Source organism: Tachyglossus aculeatus, chromosome 21, assembly GCF_015852505.1.
Source record: "Tachyglossus aculeatus isolate mTacAcu1 chromosome 21, mTacAcu1.pri, whole genome shotgun sequence".
Taxonomy (NCBI): domain Eukaryota; kingdom Metazoa; phylum Chordata; class Mammalia; order Monotremata; family Tachyglossidae; genus Tachyglossus; species Tachyglossus aculeatus.
In genome coordinates, this window is record NC_052086.1 from 25,388,487 (window position 1) to 25,401,726 (window position 13,240).

The following is a 13,240-nucleotide window of genomic DNA, read 5'->3' on the forward strand; positions in this document are numbered from 1 at the left end:
CTGATAAGCTCCTAAGAGAATTAGTGAAATGACCCTGGGGGAGTTGGCCGGCAGAGGTTGTTTATTTTTTCAAATGCCCTACAACTAGCCTGGCTATGGGAGGTAATCTGTCATGGCCCCTCAACTCCTGGAAGCATCTAGAGGTGGGTGGGAAGGAAAGGCTGCTTTTTCTTCTCCAAGACCCGATTCTCCCAAGAGAGTCTCTTTTTCCACCAAAAGGATCAATGGGGGAGAAAACTACGGCCCAGGAAGCATCTTCTGGAACCCACCTAATCTCCACCCTGACCTCATTTCCAGAATCTCTTTAAATTAGAGGCCTATGCTGGGTTTCAACTACCTTTAAATGAGCTATCTCTCTGTTATTAAGCAGATATTAACTTTAGTGGAGTTGCATATCAAGATTTATTGCCCTTGAAGGTCAATAGTTGCCTTAAGGAGATAGCTCTGAACATTCACCTTAACAGCAGGTTAATACCAGACCTAAGGCACTTTCAAGAGTTTTTTAGGTGAAGCGTATGCTAACGGTATGCAGAGTTACAGTTCTTTTGTCCATTAAGGAAGGGGTCCGGGAAGAAGGGACACATATTTATATTAATGTCTGTCTCCCCATCTATACTGTAAGCTCACTGTGAACAGTGTATGTGTCTGTTTACACTGTTATTCTGTACTCTTCAAAGCGCTTAGTACAGTGCTCTGCACACGGAGAGCACGCCATAAATACAACTGGCCGACTGACTGATCCACGTGCCCAACCTGGAAGTGAGACAAGGGTGTGACAACGGGTCAGGAGATGAGGGCAGAGCAGAAGGCGGAGGTTCTCACAGGGTCTTGCTGGGCTGAGCTGGTGCTGGGTAATTCCCCTGGGTAATTCCCTCCTCCCATCACCCCCCCAAGGTGTAGTACCAGCCATGTGATGGCCACTGCTTTGAACCACAGCCACCAGCTTCCAGGGAGGTGACAGAAACTGCCTGCAGCCCAGAGGAGAGGATGCTGACAGTGCTACAGCCAGTGGAATCTAGAATCGTGATTATTATGCCTCTGAGTGAATAACAATAATAATAACAGTAACAATAATAATGGTATTTGTTAAGCGCTTAATATGTACCAAGTACTGTTCTAAACACTGAGATAAATAATCGGGCCGAACAGAGTCCCTGTCCCACAGCAGGCTCCCAGGCTAAAGTAAGACGGAAAAAAGGCACTGAATCTCAATTTTACAGGTGAGGAAACTGAGGTTCAGATACGTTGAGTGACTAGGCCCGGGTCACATGGCTGGCAAGTGGTGGAGCCGGGATCAGAACCCAGGTCTCCCGATTTCCAAGCCTGTGCTCTTTCCACTAGGCCACATTGCTTACCAGGCCCCGCAGAGGTCCTGCTGCAGAATCCGGTCTTTCCGTGATCCCTCTGACCTACTCCCAGCACTTCTTCCTCTCTGGGCCCCCGGGGGGTCCCCTGAGGAGCTGAGCAGGGGCCTTGAGGACTCTAGTAGAGAGGTCCCTGGGCTTCAGATACCGGGCCATCAAGAGCAAGGGACTGTCAGCTCCTTGAGGTCATGGAATGTGCCTCGCTTCTACTTCCTCTTCCAAGGTAAGGAACTTTGCACTCAACAGAAGATGTGCAGATTAACCAAGCTATCCTCACCCTCCATCCCCAACAGCCACCTCTGGAGGGTCAATCAGCCCATGGCTGGCACGGGCAATGCAGATCCATCTCCGGCCGAGTCGATCCACTGGCACCCCTTCCCCACTCCCCCTGGGCACTGGAGGCAACCCTCACGAGAGGGGAGATTCCACCCGGGGCAACGTGTACCGTGGGCATCAAAGAACTCATCATCCGAGCTGTCATCTGAGTCCCGGGCGATGCTCTGCATCCTCCACTCCGACAGGCTATGCCTTGAGGGGCTGGCTGCAACAGAAAAGCATACAACTCAACCCTTGAGCTCAGGCTGGGCAAGCGAAGGATGTGTTAGACCCTGGGATTGGCTAGGGAACAGGGAATCAGCCAGGAGTCCTGGAGGTACAAAAACAACAGGATGAGGAGAAGGAGGAGGAGGAGGAAGAGAAAAGCATTTTCGTGGGGCACTAGGAACCTATCATCCAGGTTATTTTACAGTCTGGCACCAGTAAACGAATAAATGCCGGTGCACTCTTCAGATGTGGATGAAATTCCATTTAAGCCGATTTTTCCTTCGACCATTGACTGAATGCTCCCAAACCCTCCCACTGTGTTCTGCACACAGTGGGCAGTCCTACAACTGCTGATCACTAAGCGAGATGGCTTAGATGTTGTAGATGTGGCTGGGAGCAGGAGCATGAGCTAGGTGACCTTGGGAGGGCCCTTTTATCCCTACTGTCCCTGGGAGGATGTCAGGGCTCGGCTGTGAGACTCAGACTCAGTAGAAGCTGTCTACCAATCTCTTGGGTATCTTTCCCATGGAGCCTGTTCTCTTTTCCAAGGGAGTGGATGAAAATGATCCATCAGCCTTTCTGAGTTCAATCCAATGGGCCCGAGTCTGATGGATCCCAGCTGGCTCCTCCTCCCTCCACAAGCCAAAGAACCAAAAGCAGGGCTTGGGATTTCCCAGTCACTCATTCAGGCCAGGAGTGCAGTGATTTGTGCTGCGGAACAGACTGGAGTCAACCTTCACCCCAAGTCACAGATCTTCGATTTGATTCCGTCAATCTCATCACACCCGGGCCCAGGAAGCCCCAGGGGCTGGGCCTCCTTCTCCACCTGGTTCTGTCTCCCTGCAGGAGAGCCAAGGCCCATCTCCTCACCCAGCTGTCTTCCCCCGGGAGCTTTTCAGAGCTTAGCCTGGGAAAACAGGGAGAGATCTCCCACCTTTAGCAAACCCAACGGGAGGGTGTAGGTTCTCTCTGGTCCCAGCTCTGCTCCTCTGGAAGAGTCCCATGTCCTAGATGGGGAAGGGGGAAGGGAGCATAGTCCAGCCCAATTCGGTTTGGCCAAAAATCTCTGAGTATCGGCCTGGCTTGGGCTGAATACTGGAGAGGTCACTGGGGTGTCCATCAGGCTCAGGTTGATCTCCAGGCTCGGCTCCCCAATACTCACAGACTATTTGAGCAAAGCAGCCACCCAAGGATGCTGCCTTGTTCCATCACCGGGGCTAAATATACAAGTCAAACTCTTCCACGGCTAATTTTACTCTCTAACTGCCACGTGGGGAGAGCTCCGTGACCCTGGTGCCGAAGCAGCTAATTACGGCTGAGCCGCAGCTTCCCATCCCCTCCTTGGGCCTCCTCAGGGACGGAGTAACTGGCAGGAGCGCGAACAGAATCTCACTGCGGCGAAGAGGGCGGCCCTGGATCACAGCTTCTAAAAATAAGATGGCAATGATGGCTGGAGGGAGTTGGGAGGTAAGAGGGGGCAAGGAGGAGCCCAAGGGCAGGGGAGGCCGGAGCCTGGGAGTTCCTGCTCCAAGTGAGTCTCTCTCCCCCATCTTCCATTTCAGGCTCAGTTTTGTATCTGCTCCCAAGGCTGATTTCCCTCAACTAACCCAAGGCTGGGGATGCCTGGTCCTGGTCTTGGGCAGATAATAATAATAATAATAACAACAATAATAATAATAATAATGGTATTTGTTAAGCACTTACTATATGCCAAGCATTGTTCTAAGCGCTAGGAGAGATACAAGGTAATCAGGTTGTCCCACATGGGGCTCACAGTCTTAATCTCCATTTTACAGATGAGAGAACTGAGGCCCAGAGAAGTGAAGTGACTTGCCCAAAGTCACACAGCTGACAAGTGACGGAGCCGGGATTAGAACCCACGACCTCTGACTCCCAGGCTTTACATTGAGCCATGCTGCTTCTCTCATTGTGGGGAGGGGAGTGAAAGAGCTTCGGGATGGTGGGTGTCAGGTTTGGCTTTGGTTTCTTTAGTTGGCTTAGTTCTTCAGATTGGCTTTAGTTGTCTGAGGAAACTCAGACAACTATATCAGAGGAAGGTCAGATAAACAGGAGATTTCAACCGCTTCAGGTGGGACTCAGATGAGGTCTGGTTATTTGGGGAGAAGAGAGGAGAAAAAGGAAGAGGGACCCAAAGGACTCTGGGAGAGAATGAGGAGGGAACCTAAGTGATCCAGCTGCTGAAATACTCTGAAAGGTCCCAGGGTCAGACTGCCCCTGGAGGGCACAGAGTTATGCTCCCCAGTGGGCCGAGAAGATCTGTCAATCAATCAATCAATCAATTGTATTTATTCAGCGCTTACTGTGTGCAGAGCACTGTACTAAGCACTTGGGAAGTACAAGTTGGCAACATATAGAGACGGTCCCTACCCAACAGTGGGCTCAAAGTCTGTCCTTCCCTGGGGAGACAGAACAGGGTGACGGCCAGCTGCTGAGCTTCCTCTCTAGACTGTAAGCTCCTTGTGGACACGGAGCCCACTGTTGGGTCGGGACCGTTTCTATATGTTGCCAACTTGTACTTCCCAAGCGCTTAGTACAGTGCTCTGCACACAGTAAGCGCTCAATAAATATGATTGAATGAAAGGAGCATGTCTACCAAATCTGTTACATTATATTCTCTCAAGTGCTTTGTACAGCGCTCTGCACACAGTAAGCACTCAATAAATACGACTGACTGAACGATTCCCGTCTCTTCCACCCCTGACCACTCTGGGCCTCAACAATCTCTGAAATCCCTCCCACAAAAGCCCCACCTCGGGGAAAGTCCACACTTCAGCTGGGGACCCCTGGGTGGAGATTGTGGGATCCTGGGGGATGGCAGCCACGAAGAGCTTCTCACCTCCTCTCTTGGATGACCGGGAGGACTTCGAGGATGTGGACCACTGCTTTGTCAGGCTCCTCCCCGTCAGGGCCTCGCTGGGGCTGCTGGGTGACTCGGTGGCCTCCGTGATGACCCTGGCCTCACCCTCTTCCACGTTTTCGCCAGGGGGTTCCTTGGCTCCGTGGGCCTCGGAGTCGCTCTCGCTGCTGCAGAACTGGGCCATCTTCTGGGCTAGCATCAGCTGAGCCTCCTTCTCCAGCTGCCGAATGTCCTCGATGGTCAGGCCGTACCACTCATCCTGCCAGCACCAGGCCTGCCGGTGAGCCCGGACCATCACCTTCCGCAGACCTGCGTGGGGGGCACAGACAGATGTTAGGCGCGATGGGAGGGGAGTCAGGGGCGGCCACGGGAGGAGACACTAGGCCTATCGGTCCAAGGGCAGACACAAAATCCTGGCTGATCTGGAACGGAGACCTAAGTATTAGCCAAAATCATCTGCTTCCTCCCATCCCCCAGCCCCCTCGCTTAGCCAGAAAGAAATCAGGCAGCCAGGAAGTGAACGGGAATTGAAAAATCACACTGACACTGTCCAGTTTGGGGTACATGATGAGTAGGCTGGTTTCGCTCCTAATAATGATGATTGTGATATTTATTAAGCACTTACTAACTTCCAAGCACTGGGCTAAGAGCTGGGGTAGATATAGGTCCATCAGATCAAATACGGTCCTGTCCCACATGAGCCTCACAGTCCAAGGAGGAGGGAGAAGAATATTCAGTCACCATTTTGCAGATGAGGAAACACGCCCAGAGAAGTAAGGTGACTTGACCAAAGCCCTCCAGCAGGCAAGAGACATGTTAGGATTTTGTTAGGGTTACCCGATTCCCATTTCTGTGCCCTTTCCATTAGGCCACACTACTTCTCCCTCCAAGAAGTGCAAGACATTTCAGACAGGATCTCCTTCAACCTGGAACCATCCCAAGGGGCAGATGGACAGGTTCTTGAGTCCAAGGCGCATATGTTTTACAGCTTATGTAGAGTTTCCAGGTGCTTGTGACAGTGTTTTCTGCATGCAGTAGACATGCAGCAAATAGCACTGACACTATGCCATATGCTCTGATGAATAAATCATGCTCCTCCCTTCTGGGACACCTCTGCACCCATTAAGCACTTGATATCCACCCCACCTCCAGTTCCACAGCACTTATGCCCATATCATAACACTCTGACATATTCCCGGTCTGTCATTTGTTTTAATACCCGTCTCCCCTGCCAAACTGTAAGCTCACTGTGGGTAGGGATCGCATCTATAACCTCTGTTGCACTGTACTTTCCAAAGCACTTAGTTCATCTCTCCCTTTGGACTGTAAGCTTCTTACAGGCAGAGGTCATGACTACCAACTCTGTTGTACCATACGATCCCACGTGCTAGTCCAGCGCTCTACACACAGTAAGGGCAGATATACTGATTGCTCTTTTCCTCTCAACAGGATCAATCCTGGCAATGACCTTGTCATGAGATGTTTGTAAACAAAGTCTCCCCTGAAATCGGTGACAGGGACAGGGAATGCTCACGGGTGAGTGCACATGCACACAAGCCCCTCTTAGAGTAGGACCCAGGTCCGTAGGGCCCCTTGGAGGTGGGCAGTCAAGGCCGGCAAGGCCAGTTCCCCGGAGCATGTGGAAACCAGCAATGACTCTGATCGGCTGCTGCTCCAGGAAGAGTGGGAATGGGGAGCGACCTCGTGGTCCCTCAGCCTTTGGCACAGCCGCAGAAATAAAAACCCAAGCCCAAAACCCAGAAGACTGGCTCGCCACGTTCTCGGCCTGACCGATTTTTTCCTGTTCAGGACTGCTTAGCCTATCGTGCCCTCGGTACTTATGTGTGCCTGGCGGTACTTAGGTGGGACCAGAGATGGGGGGGTTATTCAGCTTTGGAATGATGGCTGGGCGGCATCCTCTTTGCAGAGAGCTTTAAAACCTCTATTTGGACTCTTACACGCAGAGGGGTGGACTAGGCAAACTCTCAAAGGACAGTGGAGTCATATGCTCAGTAAATGAGCCAATGTAACACTAAAACAATCAATCAGTCAATCAGTGGCATTTACCTATCGACCAACTGTTATTTTGTTATACTGTACTCTCTCAAGCGTTCAGTACAGTGCTCTGTGCGCAGTAAGCGCTCAATAAATATGATTGATTGATTGAGTGCTACTGGGTGGAGAGGACTAAACTAAGCGTTTGGGAAAGAGTTGGCACAAAAAAGTTGGTAGACACGATCGCTGCTCACAAGGAGGGCAACAATATTAGAGAGCTCTGGGAGAGGGGAAAAGTCAACCCCAAAGGCTACCAATTCAATGTGCCAAGAATTCCTTTCAAAAGGTCCTGAGGTTCTGGTCACTTATGCATTAGCACCTACAATGATTGGGGATGGAGGGAGGGAGGAATGCTGAGCAACAGCAGAAGTAGCATGGCCCAGTGGATAGAGCATGGGCCTGGGACTCAAGAGGACCTGGGTTCTAATCTGGGCTTGCCATCTGTCTGCTGCTTCTCTTGTTGCCCAGTGGATAGATAATAATAATAATGATGGCATTTGTTAAACGCTTCCTACGTGCAAAGCACTGTTCTAAGCGCTGGGGGATACAAGGTGATCACGTTGTTCCACGTGGGGCTCATAGTCTTAATCCCCATTTTACAGATGAGGGAACTGAGGCTCGGAGAAGTTAAGTGACTTGCCCAAGGTCACACAGCTGACAATTGGCGGAGCCGGGATTAGAACCCATGACCTCATGACCTCTGACTCCCAAACCCGTGCTCTTTCCATTGAGTCACGCTGCTTCTCTGATAGATCTCGGTCCTGGAAGTCAGGCTCCGCCACATGCCTGCTGTGTGACCTTGGGCAAGTCACTTCAGTTCTTTGTGCTTCAGTTACCCCGTCTGTAAAATAGGGATTAAGACTGTGAGCCCCGTGTCGGACAGTGACTATGTCCAACCTGATTACCTTGTATCTACCCAGCACTTAGCACAGTGCCTGCACACAGTATAAGTGCTTAATAAATACCATAAAAAAAACCCAACAATTGTGTCGATCTACCAGGTCACTGGAGCAGTGTGGAGGGCCATTTGGGCAACAGGGACTCCAGGCCGGCTGCTGTCTTTACCTTCATGGGCCCCAAGGTCTGGCATGTGATCCAGAACCCAACGTTCCCGAGGCCAAAGCCAAGGTGGGGGCAAGGGCTGGGATGGACAAGTCCTCATTTAAGGGGTACACATACAGTAAGCTCTCAATAAGTACCAGATTGATTGATCGTATTCTGCCTGCTGAGGTGGAGCTTCGTTCCGGGAGAATCCAGCCCCAGAGGGAATGAGCAATCTCTGCTACGGACCCTGAGGCTCGTAGCTAAGTCAAGGATTCCTCTGCTCCCGTTAAAACTGCTGCACCTTACTCATAAATCTTCACCCTTGGCAGCTTTCATGAGGGGTTAGTCAGTCATTTCAACACGGATCTTTGACCTGACAGAGGGTTTGAGCCCATGGGCTCGCAGGCAGGGCGGAACAAAGTAAACAGTTTTTACCCCTGCTGACAAATTTGGGGCTCGTGCCCAGGGGTTGCTTCCAGTGGGGTGGAGCAATGCTAAAGGAGCAGCCCGCAGAGGCCTGGCATCGAGAGACAGAGACAGAGAGGGAGCTTCCCTAATCATGTAACACTGATAGCCTCCAAACGGCGAAGGGCAGCCCTGCCTGGACTGGGGAGGAGGGGGGGGGGGTCCTTCAGACTTGGGGATTCCACTAATTTAAAAACCAAGCTCTGGTGACCTCCGGCTAAGTACCATTCCAAACCGAGCCTTAGTACATCATCTCCTCTCTGAACCACTAACCTCACCCTGCAACACATCACATGCCTCAGGCCTGGAATTACAGACGGCACACCACATGCTTGCCAAGAGTCAACGGCACTGAGCCCCGTTCAACCATTAGCCTATACTCGACCACTTCCTTCCACTTCTAATTTTGGTAGTCTGTTCACCTCTTTCCAAACCTCCATCAGATTGCAAGCTCCTTGAGGGCAGGGATCCTGAACTGCTCAGTCCATATCTCCCCACTCCTCAAACACCTCCAGTATTTACCCATCCATCTCCACCTCAAACAAAACTCCACACCATCAGCTTTAAGGTACTCAATCAGCTTTCCCCCTCCTACTTTACCCTCACTGATCTCTTACTACAACCCAACCCAAACTCTTCACTCTTCTAACACCAAACGGCTTCAAATCTGGTGAATTTTGTTCCTAATCCCCTACCCACATCCTCCCTCTGGCCTGGAATTCCCTCCCCTTTCATATCCAACACTGTCTCCATCTTCAAAGCCCTTACTAAAATTATACCTCCTCCAAGATACTTTCTCTAACCCCTCACTTCCCCTGTTCACCCTCCCTTCTGTGTAACCTATATACTTGGGTCTATACCCCTTAAGCACTCCATTCCCCCAGCCCTCTTGAATGCATCCATCTGTTATTGTTTTTAATGTTTTCCTCCTGCTCTAGGCTGTAAGCTCCTCGTGGGCAAGGAATGTATCTATCTACTCTATTGCACTGTACTCTCCCAAGTGCTTAGATTAGGGCTACACACCCAGTAAGCACTCGACAAATACTAGATTGATGGATTATACTCTGCCTGCTAAGGGGGAATTTGGTTACTGGAGAATCCAGACCCAAATGAATCAATCAGTGGCATGTAGTGAACCCCTCTCCTGGACAATCTGGGCAGGGAAGGTAGGTAGGGAAGCAGCATGGCCTAGTGGATACAGCATGGGCCTCGGAGTTGGAAGGCCCTGGGTTTTAGTCCTGGCTCTGCCACTTGTCTGCTGTGTGACCCTGGGCAAGTCACTTCACTTCTTTGGGACTCAGTTACCTTCTCGGTAAAATGGGGATTAAGACCGTGAGCTCCGTGAGGGACATGGACTGTGTCCAACCTGATTAGCTTGTACCTACTGCAGAGCTTAGTACAGTGCCTGGTACATAGTAAGCACTTAACAAATATAATACAAAACAAATCAAAACAAAAACACTTCTCGGCCTTCCTCCTTTCCCTCTCTCCTCCTCAACCACAGTGTGGTGGTTGGCTTGGACCCCGACTTCTGTGAGCTCCTTGAGGGCAGGGATCATGTCTAGCAACTCTATTGTAATGTACTCTCCCCCAAGCGCTTAGTACAATGCTCTGCACATACCACTGATGGATGGATTAGAGTGAATGTCCTTTGTGTGGGGACAGCTGGTCCACGTGGGACCGGCCCCAAAATTGTCAGTTGGAGTCGTGAGAAGTGTGGGTTGGCAGGCCAGGCCGGCGGAAATGAGGCTGTCATGAGCCGTTAGCCAGGTCAGAGAGGCAAATGCAGTAAGGCCCTCTGGGTGGGAACTTTGATCTTGGGCCCCTGGACTTAAAAGAGACACCAAAAGGTGTGCAAGAGAGACCCAGGTCTGAGAGCTGGATTTAGGAAGGTGAGGTGGGGATACCAGAAGTTCACTGAACCCAGGCGCATAAAGCAGAATCGTTCTGAGCTGTTGGACTGGAAGGTATCTCCCACCCCAAACACAAAAAGATCCCGCCTCCCAACATGTATTGAGGACACGGTGATAGGACTGGGAGTGAAGGGACCTAGGTTCTCCCTAAACCTGGCTCTGCCATTCGTCAGCTCAGTGATTTCCCTTGGCCTCAGGTTTCCCAACTGAAGCAGCGTGGCTCAGTGGAAAGAGCCCGGGCTTTGGAGTCAGAGGTCATGGGTTCAAATCCCGGCTCTGCCAATTGTCAGCTGTGTGACTTTGGGCAAGTCACTTCATTTCTTGGTGCCTCAGTTACCTCATCTGTAAATGGGGATGAAGACTGTGAGCCCCCCGTGGGACAACCAGATCACCTTGTAACCTCCCCAGCGCTTAAAACAATGCTTTGCACATAGTAAGCGCTTAATAAATGTCATCATTATTATTATTATTATCTGTAAAATGGGGGGGGTCAGAGCCCTGTATGGGACAGGGACTATGTCCAACACTTAGTAAGCGTATCACACTTATTATCCGTCAGCTGGCGAAGCAGGCCAATCAGGTGAAGACAGTCATCCCTCCCCCCCGTCCCCTACCCTCTCTGGTCCTGGCAGTGGGGTGGGGTGGGAGAGGGGTGCCCGGCAGCACTCACCCACGTCGTGGATAAACCTCTCGATCTTGGACTGCATCCCCCAGTAGCGGAATTCCACCTTGCAGAGCTTGTAGGCGCACATGATGGGAAAGTGGCCGGGGTGCCGGGTGCACTCCACGATCCAGTCATCGCTTAGGGGCCCGCGCTTGGTCTTGGCTGACTTGTAGAGCCGCGGGTCCTCCTCTGACTTGTACTCGTTGGGCGGGATGGGGTCTCGGACGATATCGATCGGATCTGGGAGTGGGAAGGGACCCAGTGGAAGTAGCTGAGGTGCCCGTGGAAGAGCTCCGTCCTGCCAACCCAACTGCCTTCCTATGCCCCTCTCTTCCTGCCACCACACCAGAGAGCCACTGGTGGTGATGAGGGGGAACCGTGTTTCAGGTTGCCGTTGGTGGCAGGGGTCTCGGTTCCTTGCTGCCCTTCCACTTCACCCCAGCTGTCCCCGGGCCAATAAGCCCAGCCCCCACAACTCCATGATTGCTCTTAGTGCCCAGGATCAAGTATTCCCTTCGAATTAGGGGATGACTTTGTTGTGAGAACTCGGGGGAAGAGTTTTGGCCAAACGGCAACTCCCCCTCTCGTAGGGAAGAGGCGATGGAAGCCGAGGAGAAGACGGAAATAGAACTGACAGCATCCCTAGCTCAAGTGGAGATTTTCGGCATTCCGCCTTCCATCAGCTCGCCCACCACCCGCTGTGCTGCCAGGGGGGCTAATTTTAGACATTTATAATTTCACTGTTTCGGCCCAAGCACCATCAGGGAACAGCGGCAAAGCCTTGAATTCGAACATTTACAGAAAAGTTAATAGGAAGAGCTTGGAGTTAAAAGAAAAATGTCAGCGCTTCCCAGAAGACTCAACGGAGCCTTAATTTTCCGTTATTTAATTCTAAGAAGTCAGTTACGCTGTATGTGGGGAGGGGAGGGAGGGGCAGCGGGGGAAGAAGAGGAGAAAACCAAGACTTAAATCAGCATGAATAACTCCTGAACAGAGAACGAGCCTTGGCCCGGTCGAGGGAGATGAGGTGGGCACGGAGCAGAAGACGGGAATGCACGCGTCCCTGGGCTCGGCTTCCACGTGAATACGAGCTCTTGGCGTGCGGAGGGGCGCGGGGGCTTCAGACATTTGCAAAAACACACCTCTGTCCCCGGCCGGTCTCCGACGAGCTCTCCCATCCCAGAGCTCGGTTCCGGCCCACCCCGCCTAACCAAGTGAAAACACATCGAGGGGTCTCGGGCCCCACTGCCCGGGAGGTGGACACCGTGGCCCATTTCCACTCTCTGGGGGCCAGAAACAAGCTGGCTTTCTCTTGGACTCGTGGTGGGCGGTTTACCTGCTAGCTGCTTCTGTCTCCCGGCAACGCCTCTGGCCCTCTGGCATCTCTGGAGGGACCCAGGGGCTGAGGACTAGCCACTAGATGTCTCTGTTAGACTCCTGGCCCAGCGGATTGACCAAAACCCTAGCGAGGGATGGACGTTGAGCAGGATGTGTTGACCTCCAGAGCCACAGACCTCAGAAGTTTATTGCCGATATCTCGGCCCACCCATCTAGTCTTGGGGCTTTATTTTCCTGGGTCAATTCTGGGGAACTGGAGCGCCTATCGTTAACTCCCTTGGAGCAGGGACAGTGTCGACTGAAGCTACTCTATTCTCCCACGCGCTGAGTACAGTGCTCCACATACAGCAGGTGCTTAATAAATACCGCCGATCGATTGACTGAGCCGACCCAGTGCTAAGTCTCCCTCCCCTGCTAGGTGTAAAGGTCTTTCCGTTTGAAGACCACACTTCCGAGACCCGCCTGGGGCTTAGGGAGAGAGGATCACCCCCCCAAAGCTCAGGAGGCTGAGGCAGCTGTACACAATGCTCCCCGGGGAGGTACCTGGCCCGGTTGGACCCCCCAACCTCTCTGGCCCCCTTGGTCGGGGCTGGAAGGGGCGGGCCAGATATTTACCCAGAGTTGTCTGTCTCTTTTCCACAGGAGAGAGGTTGAACACGTTGACATTTTCTCCTGAGTCGGATTTATAAAAGGTTTCGATGTCAATAGAGAACTTCTCCACAAAGGGACAGGTGTACCTGGGGGAGAAGGGGAACAAAAGGAGCCCCACATGAGCGAAATGAGGGATGTGGAGACTCTGCTTGAGGTTGAACCTCCTGGAAGGAGAAGCAGCATGGTCTTGTGAAAAGAGCAAGGGCTTGGGAGTCAGAGGACCTGGGTTCTAAGCCCGATTCCAGCACTTGTCTGCTGTGGGACTTTGGGCAAGTCGCTTAACTTCTCTGTGTCTCATTTCCCTCATCTGCAAAATGGGGATTCA

At 51.9% G+C, this 13,240-nt stretch overlaps 1 protein-coding gene across 1 annotated transcript in view; it reads right to left on the reverse strand.

Moving 5' to 3' along the window:
• The window catches only part of PITPNM2 (phosphatidylinositol transfer protein membrane associated 2), a 130,645-nt gene that overhangs the window by 40,440 nt on the left and 76,965 nt on the right, over positions 1 to 13,240 (reverse strand). Inside the window, exons 4-7 of the mRNA XM_038762526.1 lie at positions 12,880 to 13,001; positions 10,933 to 11,166; positions 4,765 to 5,094; positions 1,810 to 1,905 (exon numbers count right to left, since the gene is read on the reverse strand). Of these exons, the coding sequence (XP_038618454.1) occupies positions 1,810 to 1,905; positions 4,765 to 5,094; positions 10,933 to 11,166; positions 12,880 to 13,001 (782 nt within the window). The remainder of the gene's footprint in view (positions 1 to 1,809; positions 1,906 to 4,764; positions 5,095 to 10,932; positions 11,167 to 12,879; positions 13,002 to 13,240) is intronic.